Below are 20289 nucleotides of genomic sequence, written 5' to 3' on the forward strand. Positions count from 1 at the left end.
GATTAAAGAGGAGGAGGTGCTTGCTGATCTAAAGCAAATAAGGTGGATAAATTCCCAGGGCATGACAAGATATTCCCTCAGACCTTAAATGGGTCTAATTTATAAATTGCAGGGCTCTGGCAGAAATATTTAAAATTTTCATAGACACGGTTGTGGTGCCAGAAGATTAGAGGGTAGCTCATGTTGCTCCATTGTTTAAAAAACCTCCAAAAGTAACCCTGGAAATTGTAGACTAGTGAGCCTGATATCAGTAGTAGGTAAATTATTGGAAGGTATTCTAAGAGATTGGATATTCATGTTTTTGGATAGCCGTGGACTAATTAGAGAATAGTCAACATAGCTTTGTGTATGATAGGTCATATTGAACTGATCTTATAGTTTTTCGAGGTTATCAGGAAAGTTGAAGAAAAGGCTGTGGATGCTGTTACACGGACAGATGGCCTTTGATAAGGATATGGGAGGTTCGTCAGGAAAGTTCAGATGCTCGGTATTTATGGTGAGGTTGTAAACTGTAAACTGGATTCCACATTGGCTATACGGGAAAAGCCAGAGAGTAGTGGTGTATGCCTCAGGGACCATTGTTTTTTGACGTCTATATCAATGAGCTTTTTGATAATGTGATAAATTAATCAGGAAGTTTGCAGAAATACACTAAGATTGGAGGTGTTGTGGAGAGCAAAGTAGGTTTTCAAAGCTTGCAGAGGGATCTGGGCCAGCTGGAAAAACGGGCTGAAAAATGGCAGATGGAATTTAATGCAGACAATTGTGAGGTGGTGTATTTTGGAATAATAAACAAAGAAAGGACATAAACAGTAAATAGTAGGTCACCGAGGAGTGTGATAGAACAGAGGGATCTAAGAATACAGATAAAGAACACAGTTTCCTGAAAGTGGCATCACAGTTAGATAGGGTTGCAAAGAGAGCGTTTGGCATATTGACCTTCATAAATCAAAGTACTGAGTGTAGGAGTTTGGATGTTATGGTATAGTTGAATAAGACATTGATGAAGCCAAATTTGTAGCATTTTTTGCAGTTTTGGTCACTTAACCACAGGGAAGATATCATCAGGATTGAAAAAGATATCATCAGGATTGAAAGAGTACAGAGATTTATTAGTATGTTGCCCAAACTGAGTTACAGGGATAGGTTAAAAAGTTAGGGCTATATTCCCTGAAGCATAGAAAAATAAAGGGAGATTTGATGGAGAAATTTAAAATTATGAGGGGTATGGACAGAATAAATGCAGGCATGCTTTTTTTCCACTGAGGGTACGCAGAGGACATGGGTAAAGGTGAAAGGTTTAGGGGGAATCTTCTTCACACAGAGAGTGATGGGAGTGTGGAACCAGCTACCAGCCAAAGTGGTGAACAGAGGCTCAAGTTTAACATTTGGACAGGTACATGGATGAGAGGGGTTTGGGGGACTATGGAATGGGTGCAGGTCAGTGGAACTAGGCAGAAAAATATTTCACACAGACTAGAAGGGCCTGTTTTTTGTGCTGATGTTCTATGGTTATAAATATATATAATATATACATATAGAGAGAGTTAAGAAAAAGTGGGTAACAACATTTTCTAATTCATAGAAAGGTTCCTTAATTGAAACATTAACACTTTCTCTCGCCACAGATAATGCTTGAATTACTGAGCATTTCCAGCATTTTTTATATTTAAGAAGCAGTATCATTCTCCCAACAATTACCTTTCAATCATCTCTTAAAAACAAGATCATTTTTTAGGTTTGTTTCATTTTTGTTTATAGGAAGGACACTGTTGACAAATTAACTGACTTATATGCACTTACAAATTGCTGTGTAACTGAAGTGTGGAAAAAGACCAATGGAATGTAAATGTCTGTTTCCTTTCAAGTTACAATATGCTGTGTCTGCACTGAGCTGTTCAGTGTGAGCAATCTTAGACATACAATGTTTTGTTCTTATGTTTGAGACATATATGCAGATCAATAACCCTGACCTTGTCCTTATCAAATCTGGCCTGCTCGAGTCTGCACTGTGAAGAATGAGACAACAGTCACTGTATAGTATTTGCTGATAATGCTGCAGAGGAAGTAAAATTAATAAAGGTTTACTGACCTAAATGGGTATGCGCCATGAGGTCAGCTAGTGAAGCAGTAGGTTTCCCTCCTACATGTGATGAGGTGGACGATGCAGAGGATGAGGTGGAGGAGCTCTGGATAACCTTGTTAAGCCAGTGCTCTACGTTCAAATGGCCCTGCTTTGGAGTGGACGTGATCCGGCCCTGACGACGGAGTGAGCCCTCATCTTCTGACGCTGAGGACGTGTCTGCATTCAATATAATACTAACATTAGGACATTGTAGTCTCTATTCTTTTAAACTTAGTAACACAGCCTCAATGGGAGCATTTGACACATACATGACAATGGTTATGCAGGAAACAATTTGCATCCCATAAGTAGCCTCATTGGATAAATCCTATTCAAAACATCATTTTTTAATCCTTAAATCCTTATTAAGAACAGTTTACTTTACACATTAGACAACACAACTAAAAAAAACTGGATACAAATAAGAACCAACTCTGAACTGTATCAATTATACTTCACAAGGAATTCAACTGCCTTATATCCTCTATTACGTCCAAAAATTATAAGAATAAGAACTAAAAATATGCAACCTAAGAGCTGGAAAAAATGCTTTGGGCTTCAATTCTTCTCCTGTGTTGTTCCATTCACATGTTCTTTAAGACATTTATTTTTATTAAATCATTCATCCATGCAATTTTTCACTAATTTGAAACGCTCAGATAGCACTGATGGTTAAATCCACCAATTTCCTGTCAGCATAACTCTACGATTCACAGGGCAAAATGGCAGTTAAATAATATGAGTATTAGTTGATAGAAATAAATAGGCAAAGAAATTGAAGAGCAAGAAACACCATGGAAATCAGTCATTATAAGGGTTATAGAATACAAAGCAAGCTATAAGGAGGGAATGCAAACTGCTAGCAAAAGGGGTATGGACAGATATTGAAGGAATTGGAAAGGGATAATAGAGGGAATAGTTGGAGAGTTAAAAGGAAGATTGTAAAAATTCAGTTTTATTTCAAGAAGGAAACAGTAAATGATGATTCACAGTGGGTTAACTTGCATGTATAATAGTGTATATTAGATTTCGCAGGGCAAAAGTTCAAGAACAAGGCTGTCTTGCTGCAGCTGCCAAAGGCTTTGGGAAGATTATGGTTTAAAAAAAACTGCTGGGGGAACTCAGCATGTCAAGCAGGATCTGAAGGGGAGGGAAAGGAATTGTCAGCGCTTCCGGTTGAAAGGGGAAAGGGATGATCACCAGTATAAAAAGGATTGGGGAAGGTGTATGACAGGAGCCAGAAACTGATAGATGGATGGAGCCAGATTGGGGAAAAGGGACACTGGAGTTGGCAGACAAGCAGATAAATGGTAGGTGAAAGTCAACAGTTATAAATGAGATGGAGCCAGATGGGGAAGGGGAGGGTGAAGGTGGAGATAGCTGCTGGAGATTGAGAGGAGAGAACACAAAGGCTACCAGTGGTGGAATCCAGCACGGAAGAAACCACTGGGGGAGATGGAGATGGAACCAAATGATGAAGGGGATCCTGAGCAGTGAAGAACTGGAGCAGCCATTCTCAATGAGGGTCATACACTCCTCTGGGGCCACTGCACATTTAAGGTGGGGGGGGGGGCACAGATTGAAAACATAAAATGTTTTTATGTAGTCAGTAGGAGAGAAGTACAGAAGAAACCAATTAAACTTGACTGCTTCACATGGAAGGGGCCCCATAAACTTTGAGCAGAGTCCTCAAAGACCAATACCAAAATACAGTTGAGAATGGCTGAACTAGAAGGACAGGCAGCATCCTGGTTGAGAAATGAATCATCAACATTTTAGTCAGGACTCTTCTGCTGCTTAGAACGTGTGGATAGTAGGTCATTGGAACCAGGAAGGGGTGACAATGAGGGCTGTAGATGGAATAGAGGATGAAAATGGGCTGAGAAGTGGGAACATATTAGGCAAGGATTGTGTGAAATTGGAAAATTCACCATTTGCACCATTGAGTTGTAGACTACCAAGACAGTATACTAGGTGTTGTTCCTCTAGTTTTCATTGGGCCACATCCAAGCAGTGAAGAAGACAGAAGACAGATAGGTTGGTGTGGGAATTGGCAGGAGAGTTGAAATAGCATACAACCAAGAGCTTGTGATGCCACTCTGGACATAGTTCTTCTACTTTGCTTATCAGTCCCATGATCCTTGTTTGGACTTGGTAATGTGGAGGACAACACTGTTCCAGATTTAGATGGGATGAAGCTGGTTGAGGGGAGATGGTATTTAATCAAGCCATGAAGAGGGAAAAGTTAAGTGGAAAAAGAGCAGGTAGAAAAGATGGAACTACCAGGTTGGACATTGTGGAAAGGAGATCACCTGGTGTGACAGCATCTGTGAAAGTGAGGGAAACAGTGGCCTGGGTTCATAACTGTGGTCATGGTCCATGGGGAGGAATTGAAGAGCTGCTGTCTAGCCTCTACAAGGTCGAAGTCAGTCAAATGCATGACAACATGGGTTTGATGACAAGGCTGGAATTGGTGTAAGGCAAATGGAGGGCTGCTCCCTCAAATAAGGTGGGTTTGGAATGGATGAGGGGAATGAGATTGAGGTAATGGTAATTATTCATGAAAAGGTCAAAATAGGGTGAGATGCACCATGGATGGTCAGAGTTACACATGTGAGAAGCCATCACCATTGGGGGTGGAGGGGGGGGGTGAGGACCACCTTGCCAAGGAAATGGGTATGGGAGGCAGAAGCAATGGAAGAATAAATGGTCATCATGGCTGTTCCGAAATATACTAAAAAGCGGGCACAGAGGTAAGCCACCTGCTGTGGTCTGACTTCAGGTGCTCAGGCCAAATGGTGATAACCTAGCTGGGGTTAAAGCTGGGGATAGGAAGCTTGGGGGAGGGGATTGTTCTTGGCAAAGATGGGAGAATAGAATGGGGAGTGTGGTGTTTACTTAAGGGTGGAACTTCTGGTTGAATGTGAGATACAAGGACAAAGAAGGGTAGTGTCCATGGTGAAGACAGTGGTAGGGCAAGAAGGAGAATCTGCAGACTATTGTGTTGCAGGGAAAGGGTATTCTGCTCAAGTGTCTACATACAAGAAAGGATAACACTTGGCTTAAAGGAGTGCAATGTAGGAGATTGATCACAGGAAGAAGGTGTCTGTCCAGTTTGAGCAGGATACATCAATGCCCATGGGAGTTCAGGAGAGCAAGAAATTATTTCTAAAGGAGGAAGAGTTTGAATAGAAATAACATGAATCTTGGTTCGAACAACTAAAGACAATCACTGATATTCTGTTGTGCATAGTGCCAAACATATTGGGTATATTTAAGAAAGTTCAACCTCAATGACCCTCCACCACTATCCCAGTTGATCAAGAGAGCTGAGAATTTGGGAGAGGATTGTGTGGTGAGTGGGGTGATGTGAAAGAACTAGGGGTGTGTATTATTTATGTTAGGACCAGTTGGAGAGAGGCTAAAAAGTTGTACATGTTTCAGAATGAGGATTACAGGTAAAACAGCTGGTGTTGAGAGGATGGCCAAGGACTGGGAGTGAAAAAATAACGAATTGGACATTTTAGATTGAGATGAGGAAAAGATTTTTTATTTTTGCTGAGAGGTCGACAAATCTTTCTAATTCTGTACCCAAGTGCTGTGGATTCACAAGCATAAAGTAATTTCAGACAAAGATTGATACATTTTTTGGATGCCAACTGAATCAAATGATATGAAATTTAGCAGGAATGTCCATTAAGTAGATTATTAGGTTTCATCCTGCTAAGATGTCCATGTGGTCAAATATCATGTCCTGATTCCACTTACACTCATGTAATGTTTAAAACTTAACCTTGTACAAAGATACAATTGATATTAGAAAAACTGCACAATATAAAAACTATACTGTACACTTTCTCCCTTTAGACAAGGTTTAATTCCCCACAATTCAAACTTGAAAATAATGATTTTATTATATCTCCTAATAATGAACAGTATCACCATGCACCACCATATTCAAATTATTCTTGTCATAATTTATGTCCTTAAGCCTCAAAGAAAAAAACTACCTTGAGGTGCTACCTATTTATCTCATCAGCTGTGTTGGAAAATTACTATTTCCAGTCACCAATTTAATTTTCATAAAATATCAATCCCTGAAACATTCATACCAGTTGAAAAATTGAGCTTTAAAATTCTTCGGAGATTTCTAACTAGAAATATACTGACCATTCAATTTTTGGATTGATAACTCTTTATGTGATTCTACCATGCATTTTTATTTCCGTGTGAGGAACAAGTTGAAAGACTGTGATGTTGCACAGGAAAGAAAACTGGCTATGCTTCTCTTAACTCCAGATTGTAAATCAACACCATTTCTTTTTTGCTGACACACATTCAAGTTCAACAATAATGAATAAAAATTATCTGTACTTAATCCCTAAACCAAGTTCAAGATTTCCTCTCTCCCAATCAATCTGACTCCATCTTGTTTGCAACATATTAAGCTTGCAATGTGGATGATGTTCGTACTTCTAACACTAATTAAGAATTCTTGCAAATATTCAAGATCAAAATAAATATCTACAAATGCTGGAAATAAAACAAAAAGTGCTGGAAACACTCAGCAGATAATGTAACATTTATTATGAGCAAGAGTTAATGTTTGAGGTCAAAGATCCCTTGCTGGAAGTGGGAAGGACAAAGTTAGTTTAGTTACTGAGGGATGCAAACGATCAAGGGATTATCTCTGATAAGAGGAGCCAGGGCATGTGGTTGAGGCTATCCAGTCCATAGGTTAATGGAAAGAGAGAGAGCCCAAGAGAGGACAGAGAGAGTGTGAAAACAAGTGAGAAGATGAACATAAACTCAAAATGATGGCAAAATGAGGATAGAATCAAAGTAATGTGAAAGTAAATCATAAAATTCTGTAGACAATGTGATTTAAGTAAAAACACAAAATACTAGAGAAGCTCAGCAGGTCAAACAGTGTCCTTTATGTAGCAAGGACAAAGATACATAATCGACAATTGGGGCTTGAGCACTTCATGAAAGTATGAGAAAATGCTGGGGGGGGGGGGGGGGGGTTGGTGGCAAAGGAAGGAGATGATAGGTGGAGAAAGGAGGACAGTAGCAATGAGGGGAAGGGGGGGATGGCTAGGCTGGGTGGGTGCAAGAACTGAAAAGACAAGAAAAGTGAGGGGGGGAAGAAAAGGCAAACAGGTTTAATGGAAAGCAGTAAAGTCAATGTTCACACCATGTGGAAGAAGTGTGCCCAGATGGAAAATAAGGTGTTGTTCCTCCAATCCACAAGCGGTCAGAGTGGGACAGTACACAAGGCCATGGACAGACATGTGAGCATTGGAGTGTGACCCAGAAATGAAATGGTTGGCCACTGTGGTTGTGAATGGAGAGAAGGTGCTGAGCGAAGCGCTCTGCCAGTTTGCGACCGGTCTCCCTGATGTAGAGAATGCCACAAAAGGTGCACTGGATGGAGTAAATAAGTCCTCTGGATATACAAGTGAAGTGTTGCTTCAAGTGAAAGGCCTGTTTGGACCCTCGGACCGTAGTGAGGGAGGATGTGTTTGCACAAGTGTTGCATCTCCTGTGGGCACAGGGGAAGGTGCCATGGTTATGATGGGTGGGGAGGGATGAGTGCGTGAGGGAATCATGGAGGGAGCAGTCCCTGCGAAAGGCTGAGAGGGGAGGAGAGGGAAAAATGTGTCTGATGGTGGGATCCTGTAGTAAGTGCTGGAAATTCCAACAGATGATGTGTTGGATGTGAAGGCTGGTTTTATGTTTGTTGTGTCTAGGGGGCAGAGGGGGCCAGGGCAGATGAGCAGGAAATGGAAGCGATATGGGTGAAGGCTGAGTTAATAGTGGTGGAGAAGCCACATTTGTGGAAAAAGGCAGGCATTTCAGAAGCTCTGGACTGGAAGACCTCATCTTGGGAACAGATGTAGCAGAGATGGAGAAATTGAGAGAAAGGGATGGCATCCTTGCAGGGGACAAGGTATGAGGAAGTGTAGTCAGGTAGTTGTGGGAAGTGGAAAGCTTGTCTCCCTAGATGGAGACAGAGAGATCCAATAAGGGAAGTGTGATTGGAGATGGAGCAGGTGAGTTTGAGATCAGGGTGAAAGTTGGCGTGAAGTGGATGAAATTGACAAAGCTCATCACAGGTGCATGAGGCAGCCCCTCTGTTCATATACCAGAGGAAGAGTTTGGAGGGGGGGGGGAAGGACTTGCCTCTGTAGGCTTGTAGCATGGATTGCTCCACAAAGCCTACAAACAGGCAGGCATAGCTAGGACCCATGTGGATACCCACAGCTACTCCTTTTATTGGAGGAAGTGGATTAAATTGAAGTAGAAGTTATTTAGAGTGAGTACAAGTTCTGCCAGGTGGAGGAGGATCTTTGGGGAAGAAACTAAGTGTGTGGGGGATAGAGGTATAAGGGATTGCACATCCACTGTGAAGATGAGGCAGTCCATTTCATGGAGTTGGAGGGCACGTGAGGTGTTGAGGATGTAGGCGGGAAGGGATTGGACTGGGGAGAAGGGATAGAGTCAAGGGAGGATTAAACTAGTTCAGTTGGACAAGAGCAGGCAGAAACAATGGGCCCACCAGAATGGTTGAGTTTGTGTATCATGGGTAGAAGGTGAAAATGGGCAGTGTGGGAGTGGGAAAAAATGAGGTTGGTAGCCTTGGAGGGGAGGTGACTAGAGGTGGTGAGGTTGGAAATGGTTTTGGAGAAAAAGTGAAAATAGAAAGATGTAGGACATGCCTGCAGGGCAGGATATGGTCATGGAGAGAAAAACTGAGCCAACATCATAAATAGTTGGCATATGGCTAGCTGTGGCACCAGAAAATAAAAGAAGTTCCACAAATCCTTACAATTCAATATCAAATCCAGAAAGCTGCAATGTGTTCAGACAGAAGATAAGTTGAATTTTCTCAAGCTTACATTGGGCATTAATCATTGCATGTGCAGGAGACCATAAATAGATCACAATGGGAAATAGATGGAGAAATAAAATTGCAAGAAACACAAAGTTATGAGTCACCCATGAAGAGCAGAAGCAGTGAACCTGCAAAGCAGACATCCAATCAGGGCATTGAGTACATTATATTTATAAGAAGTACAAGTGTGTTGCTGCTTCACTTGGACACAGTGGTTGAAGTAAAAGCACACAAGGCTTGAGAAACTCAGCTGGTCAAGCAGTGTCCCTTATATAGCAAAAGTAAAAATACATAACCAATGTTTCAGGCTTAAGTCTTTCATCAAGGTATGGAAAAATGTCGACGGGCATCTGAGCAAAAGAATAAGGGAAGAAGTGTGGTCGTAAAGGCAGGAGGTGATAGGTGGAGTGGTCAAGGGGAGGAGGGATGAGTAGGTGAAGGGAAGGGAAAAGGAAGGAGGAGAACTGGAAAGGGGAAGGGAAGGGGAAGAGGAAAGCAGGTTAATAAAAACCTGAAAAATCGATGTTAATGCCATCTGGTTGGATTGTGCCCAGACAGGAAATTTGCAAGTGGTCTTGGTGGGATAGTACACAAGGCCATGAGCAGACATGTGAGTATGGGAGTGTGACACAGAACTGAAATGGTTGGCTACTGGGAGGCCTCTGTCACTGTAGCAGACAGAGCGAAGGTGCTCAGCGAAGTGATCTTCCAATCTGCACCCAGTCTCTCCAACGTCGAGAGGGTCACCTTCTGCCTTTGTGATCACTCCTCCCCCCCTTACTTTTTTGCTTGGACACCCACCGACATTTTTCTATATCTCAATAAATGGCTCAAACCCAAAATGTCAGTTATGTATTTTTATCTTTGCTACATAAAGGACACAGCTTGACCTGCTGAGTTTCTCCAGCTTTGTGTGTTTTCACTTAGAAAGGTTTGGGCGCCTGAATGGTGGAATGGGCAGATGTAAAAGGCATCTTCTTGTGGTTGCATGGAAAATGTCAAAATAGAAGGAAATACAAAGAGGTATTCCCACCATGCTGCAGCTATCCTTCCATCTTCCATTGCCACCATCTAGGAATCAGTTTTCAAAGTGAAGCCACGATTCCATTACACTTCTTTCAATCTAGTGTACTGTATTAGGCCTCATCTTCAGTGGAGAATCCAAATGAAGAATGGACAACTCTTTGCAGAAGATCTGTATTCATTCTGCAGAGCAACTTAGAGCTCCACATTGCCTCTCATTTTAATTTTCCATCTCACTCCTACTCTGATTTGCCTGTGGCCTCATTTTCTGTCGCCCAACATAAGCTTGAGGAATAGCACATTCTCTTCTATCTGGGTATTTAACAGCCTTGAAGACAATATTTCTAAATCTTCAGGTGTTAGAACTGGCCATTTCAGCTGAATTTCACTTACATTGACTCAGTTTTCTCTCTTTCCATTAGCATAGCCTAACCAACTGTACAGATCCTCCAGCTCTGAAATTTGTACCTTTTAATGTTTATTTTTTCACTTATGGGTCTCATTTCAGTTTTTTGTTCAATATTTCCCCCCCCCCCTCAAACTTTCAACCCTGCCTCACCCCCATTAACCTGTAGACATGATGACCTCTGCAGTTTATCCAGTGAGCCTGAACTCTCCCTATCAGAAATGTTCTTTGTTTCCATCCCTTCACCTACTCAGTTACTTAATACAAATATGTTTTCTCTTTTTGAGTTCTGGTATTAGTTCTGCTTTCTTCTATGTTTCCAGCATTCTGTATTTTTATTTCATTGCAGATAAAACATTCAAGCAGTCTAATATTTCAATCATATTATTGCAGTAATTTAAGCAGAAACAATATCTACTAGATTTTTATATTTTTCAAGACACACAAAATATACTTTAGACCAGGGGTATTCAACTGTTTAATTTTTAAATTTACATGGTAACAGGCCATTTTGGCCCATGAGTATGTACCGGGGTTGTAGGTTAAATGGGTGGCATGGACTCATGGGCTGAAATGGGCTGTTACCATGCTGTATGTCTAAGTTTAAAAATGAAAAGGTTAGCTACCCCTGCAGTTTTACCTTCAGAAGAAATTCAATCTATATTTTTTTTTAACTCATTGTTATGTTATCTGTGCACCAATGTGCAAGTAATGTGGTTAAAATAATATTAATTTGGATTTTCCAACTTTCAGCAGAAAAGCAGGGTATCAAATTTCTCTCTGCAACTCAAGAACTGGGTACAAAAGAGCACACTGCGGAAATGAAAACCATTCACTCATGTTCACTTTCTGCACAAAATTATCCCAATAATTTGGCAAAAAATGTATCAATTTCATTTAGTAATCATAACCATAAACCATATAACAATTACAGTACGGAAACAGGCCATATCGGCCCTTCTAGTCCGCACCGATTTACCGTGGTGTGTCAAAACTTAATTTCAATTTGTAGCCCCAAGGGGTGAGGGTAAAACTCATTTCTGAGATTGAGCTAAAAAGAATGTCAATAAAATCTGCCATATAGTCTTAAAAATACAATTAGTTCACTTGTGTTTCTCAAGTTCTTGGTCAAGCTAACATTACATGCCTAAATGTTAAGGCAGTTTTGAAATGGCCAATCATTTCAAATTTATTATGTCCATTCTTTTTTATCATGGCTGTGCTTTGGGAATTCATTTGTATGATTATGCTTTTTAAAATCTTCTATTTTCTGTAGCACATTCAATAATTGTACTGTACAAACTTATTATTACTGAAAATCAATAAAAATATTTTAAAAAGAAAGTCATTAATTTGCAAAAAATAATTGCTGAGAACTATAACATAAAAAGCAGTGACAAGCATTTCTGAAGATTTATTTTTTAAATGAAGTTTGATATGTTAACTGTTTTGACACACTACTCCTCTGAATATACCAATGCAGGTAGTCTTTGGGCATCATGAATTCACCAGAATGATACAAGGGTTCCTAGGGTTAAATTGTGAAGATGGCTTGTGAAAACTACGGTAGTTTTCTATTTCCTTACATTCAGAAGACTGCAGGGTGATCTAATCAAAGTACTTTCCACAATTAAGTGGCCATGGTCAAGTAGGTTGATTTCATTTTTCAGATTTATGTTCAGAGTACATACATCTATTAATAGATTTATTGCATAGCAGCTATTCAGTTTAGTTGGAAAATCCAGAAAGACCTTCAAAAGAACAAGTAGTGAAATCATAAATGATTAATTCAGAAAATTCAGTGGAAACTTGGAACTTGCTACCATTAAGCACTGTTGAGTTAGACCATTAGGCATTTTTATATAAGAATCGACAGATGTGAAGCAAAGTTGAGTTAATGGACTGGAAATACAAATCAGGTATGATCTAACTGATCTGCAGAATAGGCTCATTGCTCAATTATCATTTTCCATTTGGATACTTCTATTCATGAAGCTTCTATTTATGAAACAGCAGAATGATGTTAAAACCTGGTTTTTCAAATCAACTCATTTCAAAAAACATAATTATATTTTTTCCATGAATATACAAAGTACAAAAGAACTGCATGGAGTATACACACCTGACTTAATGAATCCATACATATTTTACGTAATATATCAGATTAAATTAACATTTATTCAATTCAAACACCATGGAAAAATTCTCAATGAATTAAATTAAATACAATTTTGAGAAGGCTGCATCAATCTAGTTTGTTTCTGAGCAGACCTGAGATGTTTCACCATTGATAGATGTAGAGCATATTATTTCTAAAAATCCTTGTGCAAAGGATCCATATTAATAACAGCAAAAATTAAAAGACATTTTATTCCTTTCCTGACTATGCTTTCTATGGAAACTAAACAAGGGAGATGACAATGGGATGAGGAATGAGTTGACTGGCATTGACTGGGAACACAGGCTGCATGGTAGGACAGGCTGCATGAGGAGCAATAGAAGAATTTCAGAGATTTTTCACAATGCTCAACATCATTTCAGTTAAAAGGAGGGACAATAATGGAACGGAGAGCCAGTATTCAATGACGAAGGAAATAAAGAAAGGCACCAAATTAAAGCCTCATGCATAAAAGTTGTCAAGAGTAGTTGGAAAATGGAAGATTGGAAAAACTTTAAAAAGCAACTGAAAATCACTAAGCAAGCAATAAAGAAAGGAAAAATAGATGATGATAGTTAACTAGCACAAATACAAAAAAGGACAGAAAAGGCTTTCTGATTATATAAAGAATAAAGAGTGGCTGCAGTGAATGAGTCTCTTGGAAAATGAGAAGGAGGAATTATGGGTAATTCAGAATACGCTTTGAATGACTATTTTGTGTTAGTATTCATAGCGGAAGACATGTCTAAAATGCCGAAGAGTAATACTAAGGATGTAAAGGGAGGTGAGGACCTCATTACAATTGCTGTCACTATCAAGACAAGGCTGAACAAACTAATGGGTTAAAAGGTAGATCAGTTCCCTGATCCTGATAGAATGCATCATAGGGTACTGAAATAAATGGTAGAAGTTATAGTAGAGGTGTTTGTGATAATTTACCAGTGGACTCTGGGCAAGTCCCAACAGATTGAAAGACAGCAAGAAGTATGACAAGATTTGGCATCTCATCTCATCGTATACTCTTTCAAACTTCTACAAGTACACTTTTGGAAGCATACTGACTAGTTGCATAATGGCCTGATTTAATAATTCAAGTATCCAGGAACATAGCAGGTACCAAATGCAGTCATTTTCATCACAGCCTGACTTCCCATCCATTAAAGACATCTGTGTGAGGCACTGCCTCAAGAAGGCAGCCATCATAGAGGACTGCTATCACTGCTACCTTGAAGAAAAAGGTACAGAAGCCTGAAGTTCAGAACCTCTGGGTTTGAGAATCATTTTCATTCAATGATCAGGCTCTTAAACCTCCCTTTATTACCCTAATCATAAACAACTACAATACCACAAAAATACCTGTCTACACTATTGATACCCCACATTTTTTTCTTGCACGATGGCAACAGTGAATATAGATATATTATCTAGTTTTCATATTTATTATCTCTGTACAGCAACTTAATATACTATTGGAGTTCTTTATTTGTTTGGCTGCAGCAAGAGCTCTGACACATATGTACATTATACTTATGTATCTGACAATTAATTCACTACCATCAAACATCACACCACTATTTAAATAAAGGTGCAGGAAAAAGGCAGGTAACTATTGGCCAGTTAGCTTAACATCCATTGTCAAGGAAAATGCTTGAAAAAATCTTTAAAGAAGAAATAGTGATACATTAGGATACAAATTTTTCCTTCAGGCAGAAGCGGCATGGATTCATGCTTGACAAATTTACAGTTCTTTGAGGATATAATGAGCAGAGTGGATAGTGAAGAACAGGTGGAAGTTTATTTGGATTTCCAGAAGGCATTGGATAAAAGTGACAAAAAAGATATCCGTAAGGATGCAAAGAGTTGGGAGATAATGTATTGGCGAGGATAGAATATTAGTTAACTAACAGAACGCAGTGAGTTGGAATAAATGGGTATTTCTCTGGTTGGCATTCAATGGTGAGCAGAGTGACGCAGGGATTGCTGCTACGCCTGCAAGTGTTCACAATCCATATTAACGATCTGGGAGAGGGGAGCATATCAAAGTTTGTTGACAACACTAAATTGAGCGGAAAAGCAAATTGTGCAGATCATGCAGAGAGTGTGTAAAGAGATATAGATAGTAGCAAAGTCAGGGATAGGGTGGATCTTGCATTCTTCTATTTACCGGGCAATCCAAATTAGTAGCACTCACGTGGAGGGTGAGTTTGTGGAGTATAGAAAAGACAATTTTCTCAATTTGTATTTTGGAAATGACAAAGGATAAGATTCTTTTTCAATGTGTTAATATTGTGCAGTGTTGGTGATCTGGAACAATTTTTTTTTAAAAGAATGATGAAATGTTATATAAAAATCTGAAAACAATTTAGCTCACGTTCAAATCAGCATCTTGCATCTGAAGAAAGCTGACAAAAAAGCTATGAGGCATGTTCGTTGATGATGCCTGGGAGATATTAAAATGGTTCAAGAAATCAACAACACATTAACCTTTAAGAGTAGCACATATTGTACAAGTAATTTACAAGCAAAAAGACCTAGCAAGAGAAATGGCCCTAACTGCAACTATAAAGGTAAAGTTAAGAATAACAGTTGGTCGGAAAAGGTTTATAAAATTTCCAACAAAATGAGCTCAAGGCATTGATGAAGAAAGAGAAAGGAGAAGACAAGAAACATAAAATGAAACAATTTAAATGTTTCACATTAAAGATCTTTCATTAGAACTTGGAAAGATAAGAGGTACACCAGGTTGGGGAGTGGAAGAGACAGGCAACAGAACAAAGGAAATTTGTAAAGGGTTGTCCAGAGTTGCCAAGAGATCAAGTTACAGATGTCATCTGTCAGTTGGAGAGTGCAGAATAAGGAGAATAAACAGATTAATTTCATCCAGTCATCAACTACAGGCAAATGAAAATAACAGATAAAGAAGATGACAAAACACAGGGAATGACAGATTTTTATATGGTGGGTGTATTGTATGATGTTAAGAATGACATTTAACAATGTATATTAGAAGTAAGAATGGATGCGGGGAGCTTAAAGAAAGGAAGGGAGGTACAAGTGGTAGATGGGTACATTTGACACGTTTCAAAATGACGGGGGGGGGGTAGATTGGCGCCAACAGCTTGGTTATTGGTGCCGGGGGTGGGGGTAAAGATAAATTGGAAGGAGGGAAAAGAGGAGGGGGGATTTATGGGGTGTTTTTCATTTTGTTATCAATGTAATTTAATTGACTGTACTTTCAGTTGTACGAGGGTGGGTGGGTGGGTGTGGGGGGATAAATGCAGACTCTGCATGTTACATGAATGAAATAAAAGATTATAATGTTTGTTTGACGAGTCTATAAAAATTAAAATAAAATATTCAAAGAAAAAGAATGACATTTAACAATATGACTGATCTCAACTAAACACAAATTTTATATGGCTTGACAGAAGAGACGATGCTTCCCCTGGTTGTTGTCAAAAACCAGAAACTCAAAATGAGAACAAAATCTCAGAATTAAGAGGCGGCCTTTCAGAGGTTGGTGAAACTTCTTCACCTAGGGGTTGGTGAATCCTTAGATTTCTCAATCCCAGAGGGTTGTGGAAACTTAGCAGCTTTGGTATATTCAAGACAACGCTTGATAGGTTTTTACAAACTCAGAAATCAAGGGATATGAGGTGAGTGCAGGAAAGTGGCCAAAGATAAAAATGTCAGCCATGATTTTAATGAAGGGCAAAGATGGTAAAAATGCTGTCAAGTCACTGGGCTGATTGGATTCTTTCTACTCTATTTCATTTAGGTTAAGTGGAAAAATGTTGTTTAAGTTCTAATCCATGATACTTGGCAATACCACAGAAAACATGCTATTACATCCAGCTTTACCTTGTAACACTCTCTTGACCTTTCGTTGCCCCTCAATTGTTATAAGATGGATTTCTTAATACACTACTGAACAGATTTTTGTTCAATACTGAAAGGACCAAGGCCATATCAAATGACCTAACATAAATTCTTTTTAACTACTGACATCATCCCTCATCAAATGAATGAAACTGAACCAGATTGTTTATAAAGTTAATGCTAGATTTGACTCCCAGGATGAGCTTGGGACCATGCACATGTATCATTACCAAGAACAACTTCCCCTTCTGTGACATCATGGACCATCTGACCTCACCTGCTGCAGCCAAGGCTCAAAGCCCTGGAATTCCCTTCCTAAATCATTCCATCTCTTTTTCAGGGAATTCCTTCAAACTTCCCTTCAACTGGTCAAGATCAGAACTATCTTAATATGTGCTTTAACTACACATTTTGGATTTTAAAAATGCTGTCAAGTCACAGGAGAATTATATAAGAGCAACAGTTGCTTTGGTGCAGCCTATAATTTGAATACAAATCATGTCATTATGAAACTAATTTCAATTATTTTATCCAAGACTAGAAAGGGGGAAAGCTAAAGATCAATGACATTATCAAACAAATACACTATCTGTTCTCCTTTTAGAGAATGACACACTGGTTGGAGAACAGGACAGTAAAGAAAAAGACTTGTTTTCTGTTTCTTGAAGAAAAATTTATTTAATGTTATTTCATATTTTTTTCTTCTTAATTTCTGTACATAAAAGTTACTTATGGATTTGGGGATGGGGAAGAGAGAAAAACTTTTCACAACAAAAACTTACTTGAACAACAAGAGTTTTCTAAGATGCATCTCAGTGAGAGTACAGCAGTGAGTACAACTGTAAGCAGGCATCTAGCAATGCAAACTGCATTACTTAAAACGCAGAATAAATTAAGATCTCACAATCTTTGTCTTGCATCCCATTTGTTTTGTTTTGAATAAATAATCCTTTCCCTCTTCCATGCAACTGTGTGTGGTCCAGCAAAAGGCTGCATTAAAAGTTTTCATGGAAATCTATCCAAAACTACCCAATGTTGTTGTAAGAGTGAATTTCAGAAATAGGTTAGTGAGAGAAAACCTTCATACACTGACTGAAGTTTTATGAACTCCAATTTAAATTTCTCTATTCATAGTGATCTGTTCCTCAAATACTCTCAACTTAGCAATGAATTAGTTCTGCAGCAACTGATTTTTGAAAGGTTCCTACATTGACATTGCCTGCTGTTTGGTGCAGCTACATGGCTCGGGGGATGGGGGGTGGGGAAGAGAGAAAAAGTTTTCAACAACAAAAATTTATTTGAATAATATCAAGCAGAGTTCTCTTTGATCTGTCTCAGTAGGTGTTTTCAAACCGCATGTGAGCAGTGACCTTACATTGTCCTGGAGTAATTCCCAGGAATTCAGGACATCCCAGGCCTTTCACAACTAGGACCAAATTCCTGGGAATTTACCCTCCTCGGCAATTTAGGGGTAGTCTTTCCCCCTCAACTGAAGACCTGCTACATACTCACAAGAGTAAGAGCGAGTTCCACCTGTCCATCGATTGCCTGCCTGTTCCTTCACTGCCCACCCATTGGTGTCTCGTCCATCCACTCCCTTACCCAGCCTACCGTCAGTAGGCCACTCGTTTGCCCGCTCCCTCCCTTCCAGTCATCAGTCAGTAGCTTGCTCACCCACCCGCGTCCTCTCCCTCCCCCCTGGTTGACTGTTGGATGCTCGTCCACCCGCTCTCTCCCCCAGTCGTTGGTAGGTCACTCGCCCGCCTGCTCCCTGCCTCCCGTTGGTAGGTCAGTCGCCCGCCTGCTCCCTCCCTCCTAGTCGTTAGTAGTTCGGCTGTTCCCTCCCCACTCCCGGGCTGTCAGTCAATCACTCGCCCTCCCGCTCTCTCTTCCCCACTTCACAGTCGTCAGTCGGTTGGTTGCCCACCCACCCCTCTCCACCCCCCGCGCTTCAGGGCTGCTTTAGCATGTCACAACAGTGGCACAATGTGGGATAAAAGGCTGACTTCATTTCCAGCCATTCAGGGAAATCCAACTGCAAGAGGGATTATGGTTAATTAGGACAGCCATTCATCCTGCATTGTGCTGCCGTCGCAACGGGCCAAAATGGCCCACTGTTGTCTGGCGGTAAGTATCTTTTAATTTTAATCACCTACATGATGCAGCACGCAAACACTGATGTCATGAGGCTTACCTGCTTGGTCATTTGGCTCTTCACACCGGGGAGAGTGCAGTCCAGTAAAATTTCCTAGAACTATGGCCTGCCCTGACCTACGAGGTAGGGCCGCAGACCTGTTTAAAATACACCGCAGGTTCACAGGAGGGTTCCCGGTAAAATTTATGGGGAATTTATGGGGAATTTCCATCTTACACTGCGGTGTGAAAATACCTAGTGAGAGTACAGCAGTGAGTGCAAGTTTACAGTTTTGACAATTAGAGCCATCAGAAGAGTTTGCATGTAGATGATACCAAGATTGGGGTTGTTCTGAGGAGATGTGTACCTGGAGGAGTGTATGCATCTAGTGATGAATGAACAAGCACAGAGCGCCTCTTGGAAGGCATCGGCATTTTTCTCTCTTTGTATTTGGCGAGTGCTGCTTGGACTGCTTCTGTGTGCAAATCTGTGGAAACAGAAAGATGAGCAAACAATATGATCAAATTTGCAATTGCCAACCTCAGACTTAAGAAAACTCTAAAAGGTCAGTCTTATGAAGCAAAGTATTGAAAGCAATGCGTGGTGCTTTGAAAAGCAGATATGGAAATCTATCCCCGAGGCACTGAGTTTTAGATTACAAGCAAACTATTGCATGTAGTTACCACAAAAGCAGCTGCAATTTGGATGGGGAGTGCTTAGGAAGAAAACGGAGATAAAATTATCCCAAAAAACCTGCATAAACACCATAGGTAATTCAAGCTCCTTTCATAAATTAAGATACAAGAGAGGGTTTCAAAAAGGAATTGCATGGAAATTTGCAAAGCAACAATGTACAGTAATAAACAGTTATAATAATTCAAATGAGCAATCATTGAAAATATTCTCATATAATCCTATAATTGCCAAGACAAGGAGTGGCATATTATATCCACATGATACTCCTAAACAATAGCCAATAATATGGAGGTAATTCTGCCACAGGTAAATTCTTGCAATTGCAAGAATCTCAACTTCTTTAAAACAGTATTATTGGAATTACAGTGAGCTCCTTAACTTTATTTTTCAATTCAAGCTGATGTAGATTACAAACCTCTTGTGGTTAACCTAAGCCTCTAAAAATCATCTTCTTATTGATTTGTTCAAGTCCTGCATCCCCAAAAATACAAGCATGGACCTAGCTGAGAAAGCAGTTACAACTCCAATTCAAAGGCTACCCCAGCAAAATATTATGTTCTCAATCCTTTTTTAAAAACATATCTGAATCACAAATTTAAATGAGCAAACTACATTTTTTAAAACAATGGTTTATATGGAGGTATAGATATGCCTATATCTATTTTTTTAAAAGTTAGTTTCAGAATAAACTTAGAATATTCTGACATATTTATTCACTGACAATAGAAATACTTGGGATTGTGGTTTGATTTGTAAAAGTAATTCTTGGTTGGAGCTGCTAATAAGAATCCTGAATTTTTGGGAATTTGAGGTGTTGACTGGCTCAAGGACAATAAATCAATTGATAATGGCATTGAACCAATTCTAAATCAGTTTGTGTGGAACAGGCCAATTTCAGATGAGTGCGGGAGGAGCCCAATTACAATTTACTTGTATGTTGGCAGGAGGAAGTCACAACAAACGGCAGGAA

At 39.7% G+C, this 20289-nt stretch overlaps 1 protein-coding gene across 7 annotated transcripts in view; it reads right to left on the reverse strand.

The window, feature by feature from the left end:
* Positions 1–20289, reverse strand: part of LOC138761669 (disco-interacting protein 2 homolog A-like) — a 294820-nt gene that overhangs the window by 103186 nt on the left and 171345 nt on the right. For all 7 annotated transcript variants that reach the window (XM_069934205.1, XM_069934204.1, XM_069934203.1 and 4 more), the window contains 2 exons: positions 18991–19110; positions 2093–2302 (listed from right to left, as the gene is read on the reverse strand). In XM_069934205.1, the coding sequence (XP_069790306.1) occupies positions 2093–2302; positions 18991–19110 (330 nt within the window). The remainder of the gene's footprint in view (positions 1–2092; positions 2303–18990; positions 19111–20289) is intronic.

The sequence above is a fragment of the Narcine bancroftii genome, chromosome 4 (assembly GCF_036971445.1).
Source record: "Narcine bancroftii isolate sNarBan1 chromosome 4, sNarBan1.hap1, whole genome shotgun sequence".
In the NCBI taxonomy this organism is placed as follows: Eukaryota; Metazoa; Chordata; class Chondrichthyes; order Torpediniformes; family Narcinidae; genus Narcine; species Narcine bancroftii.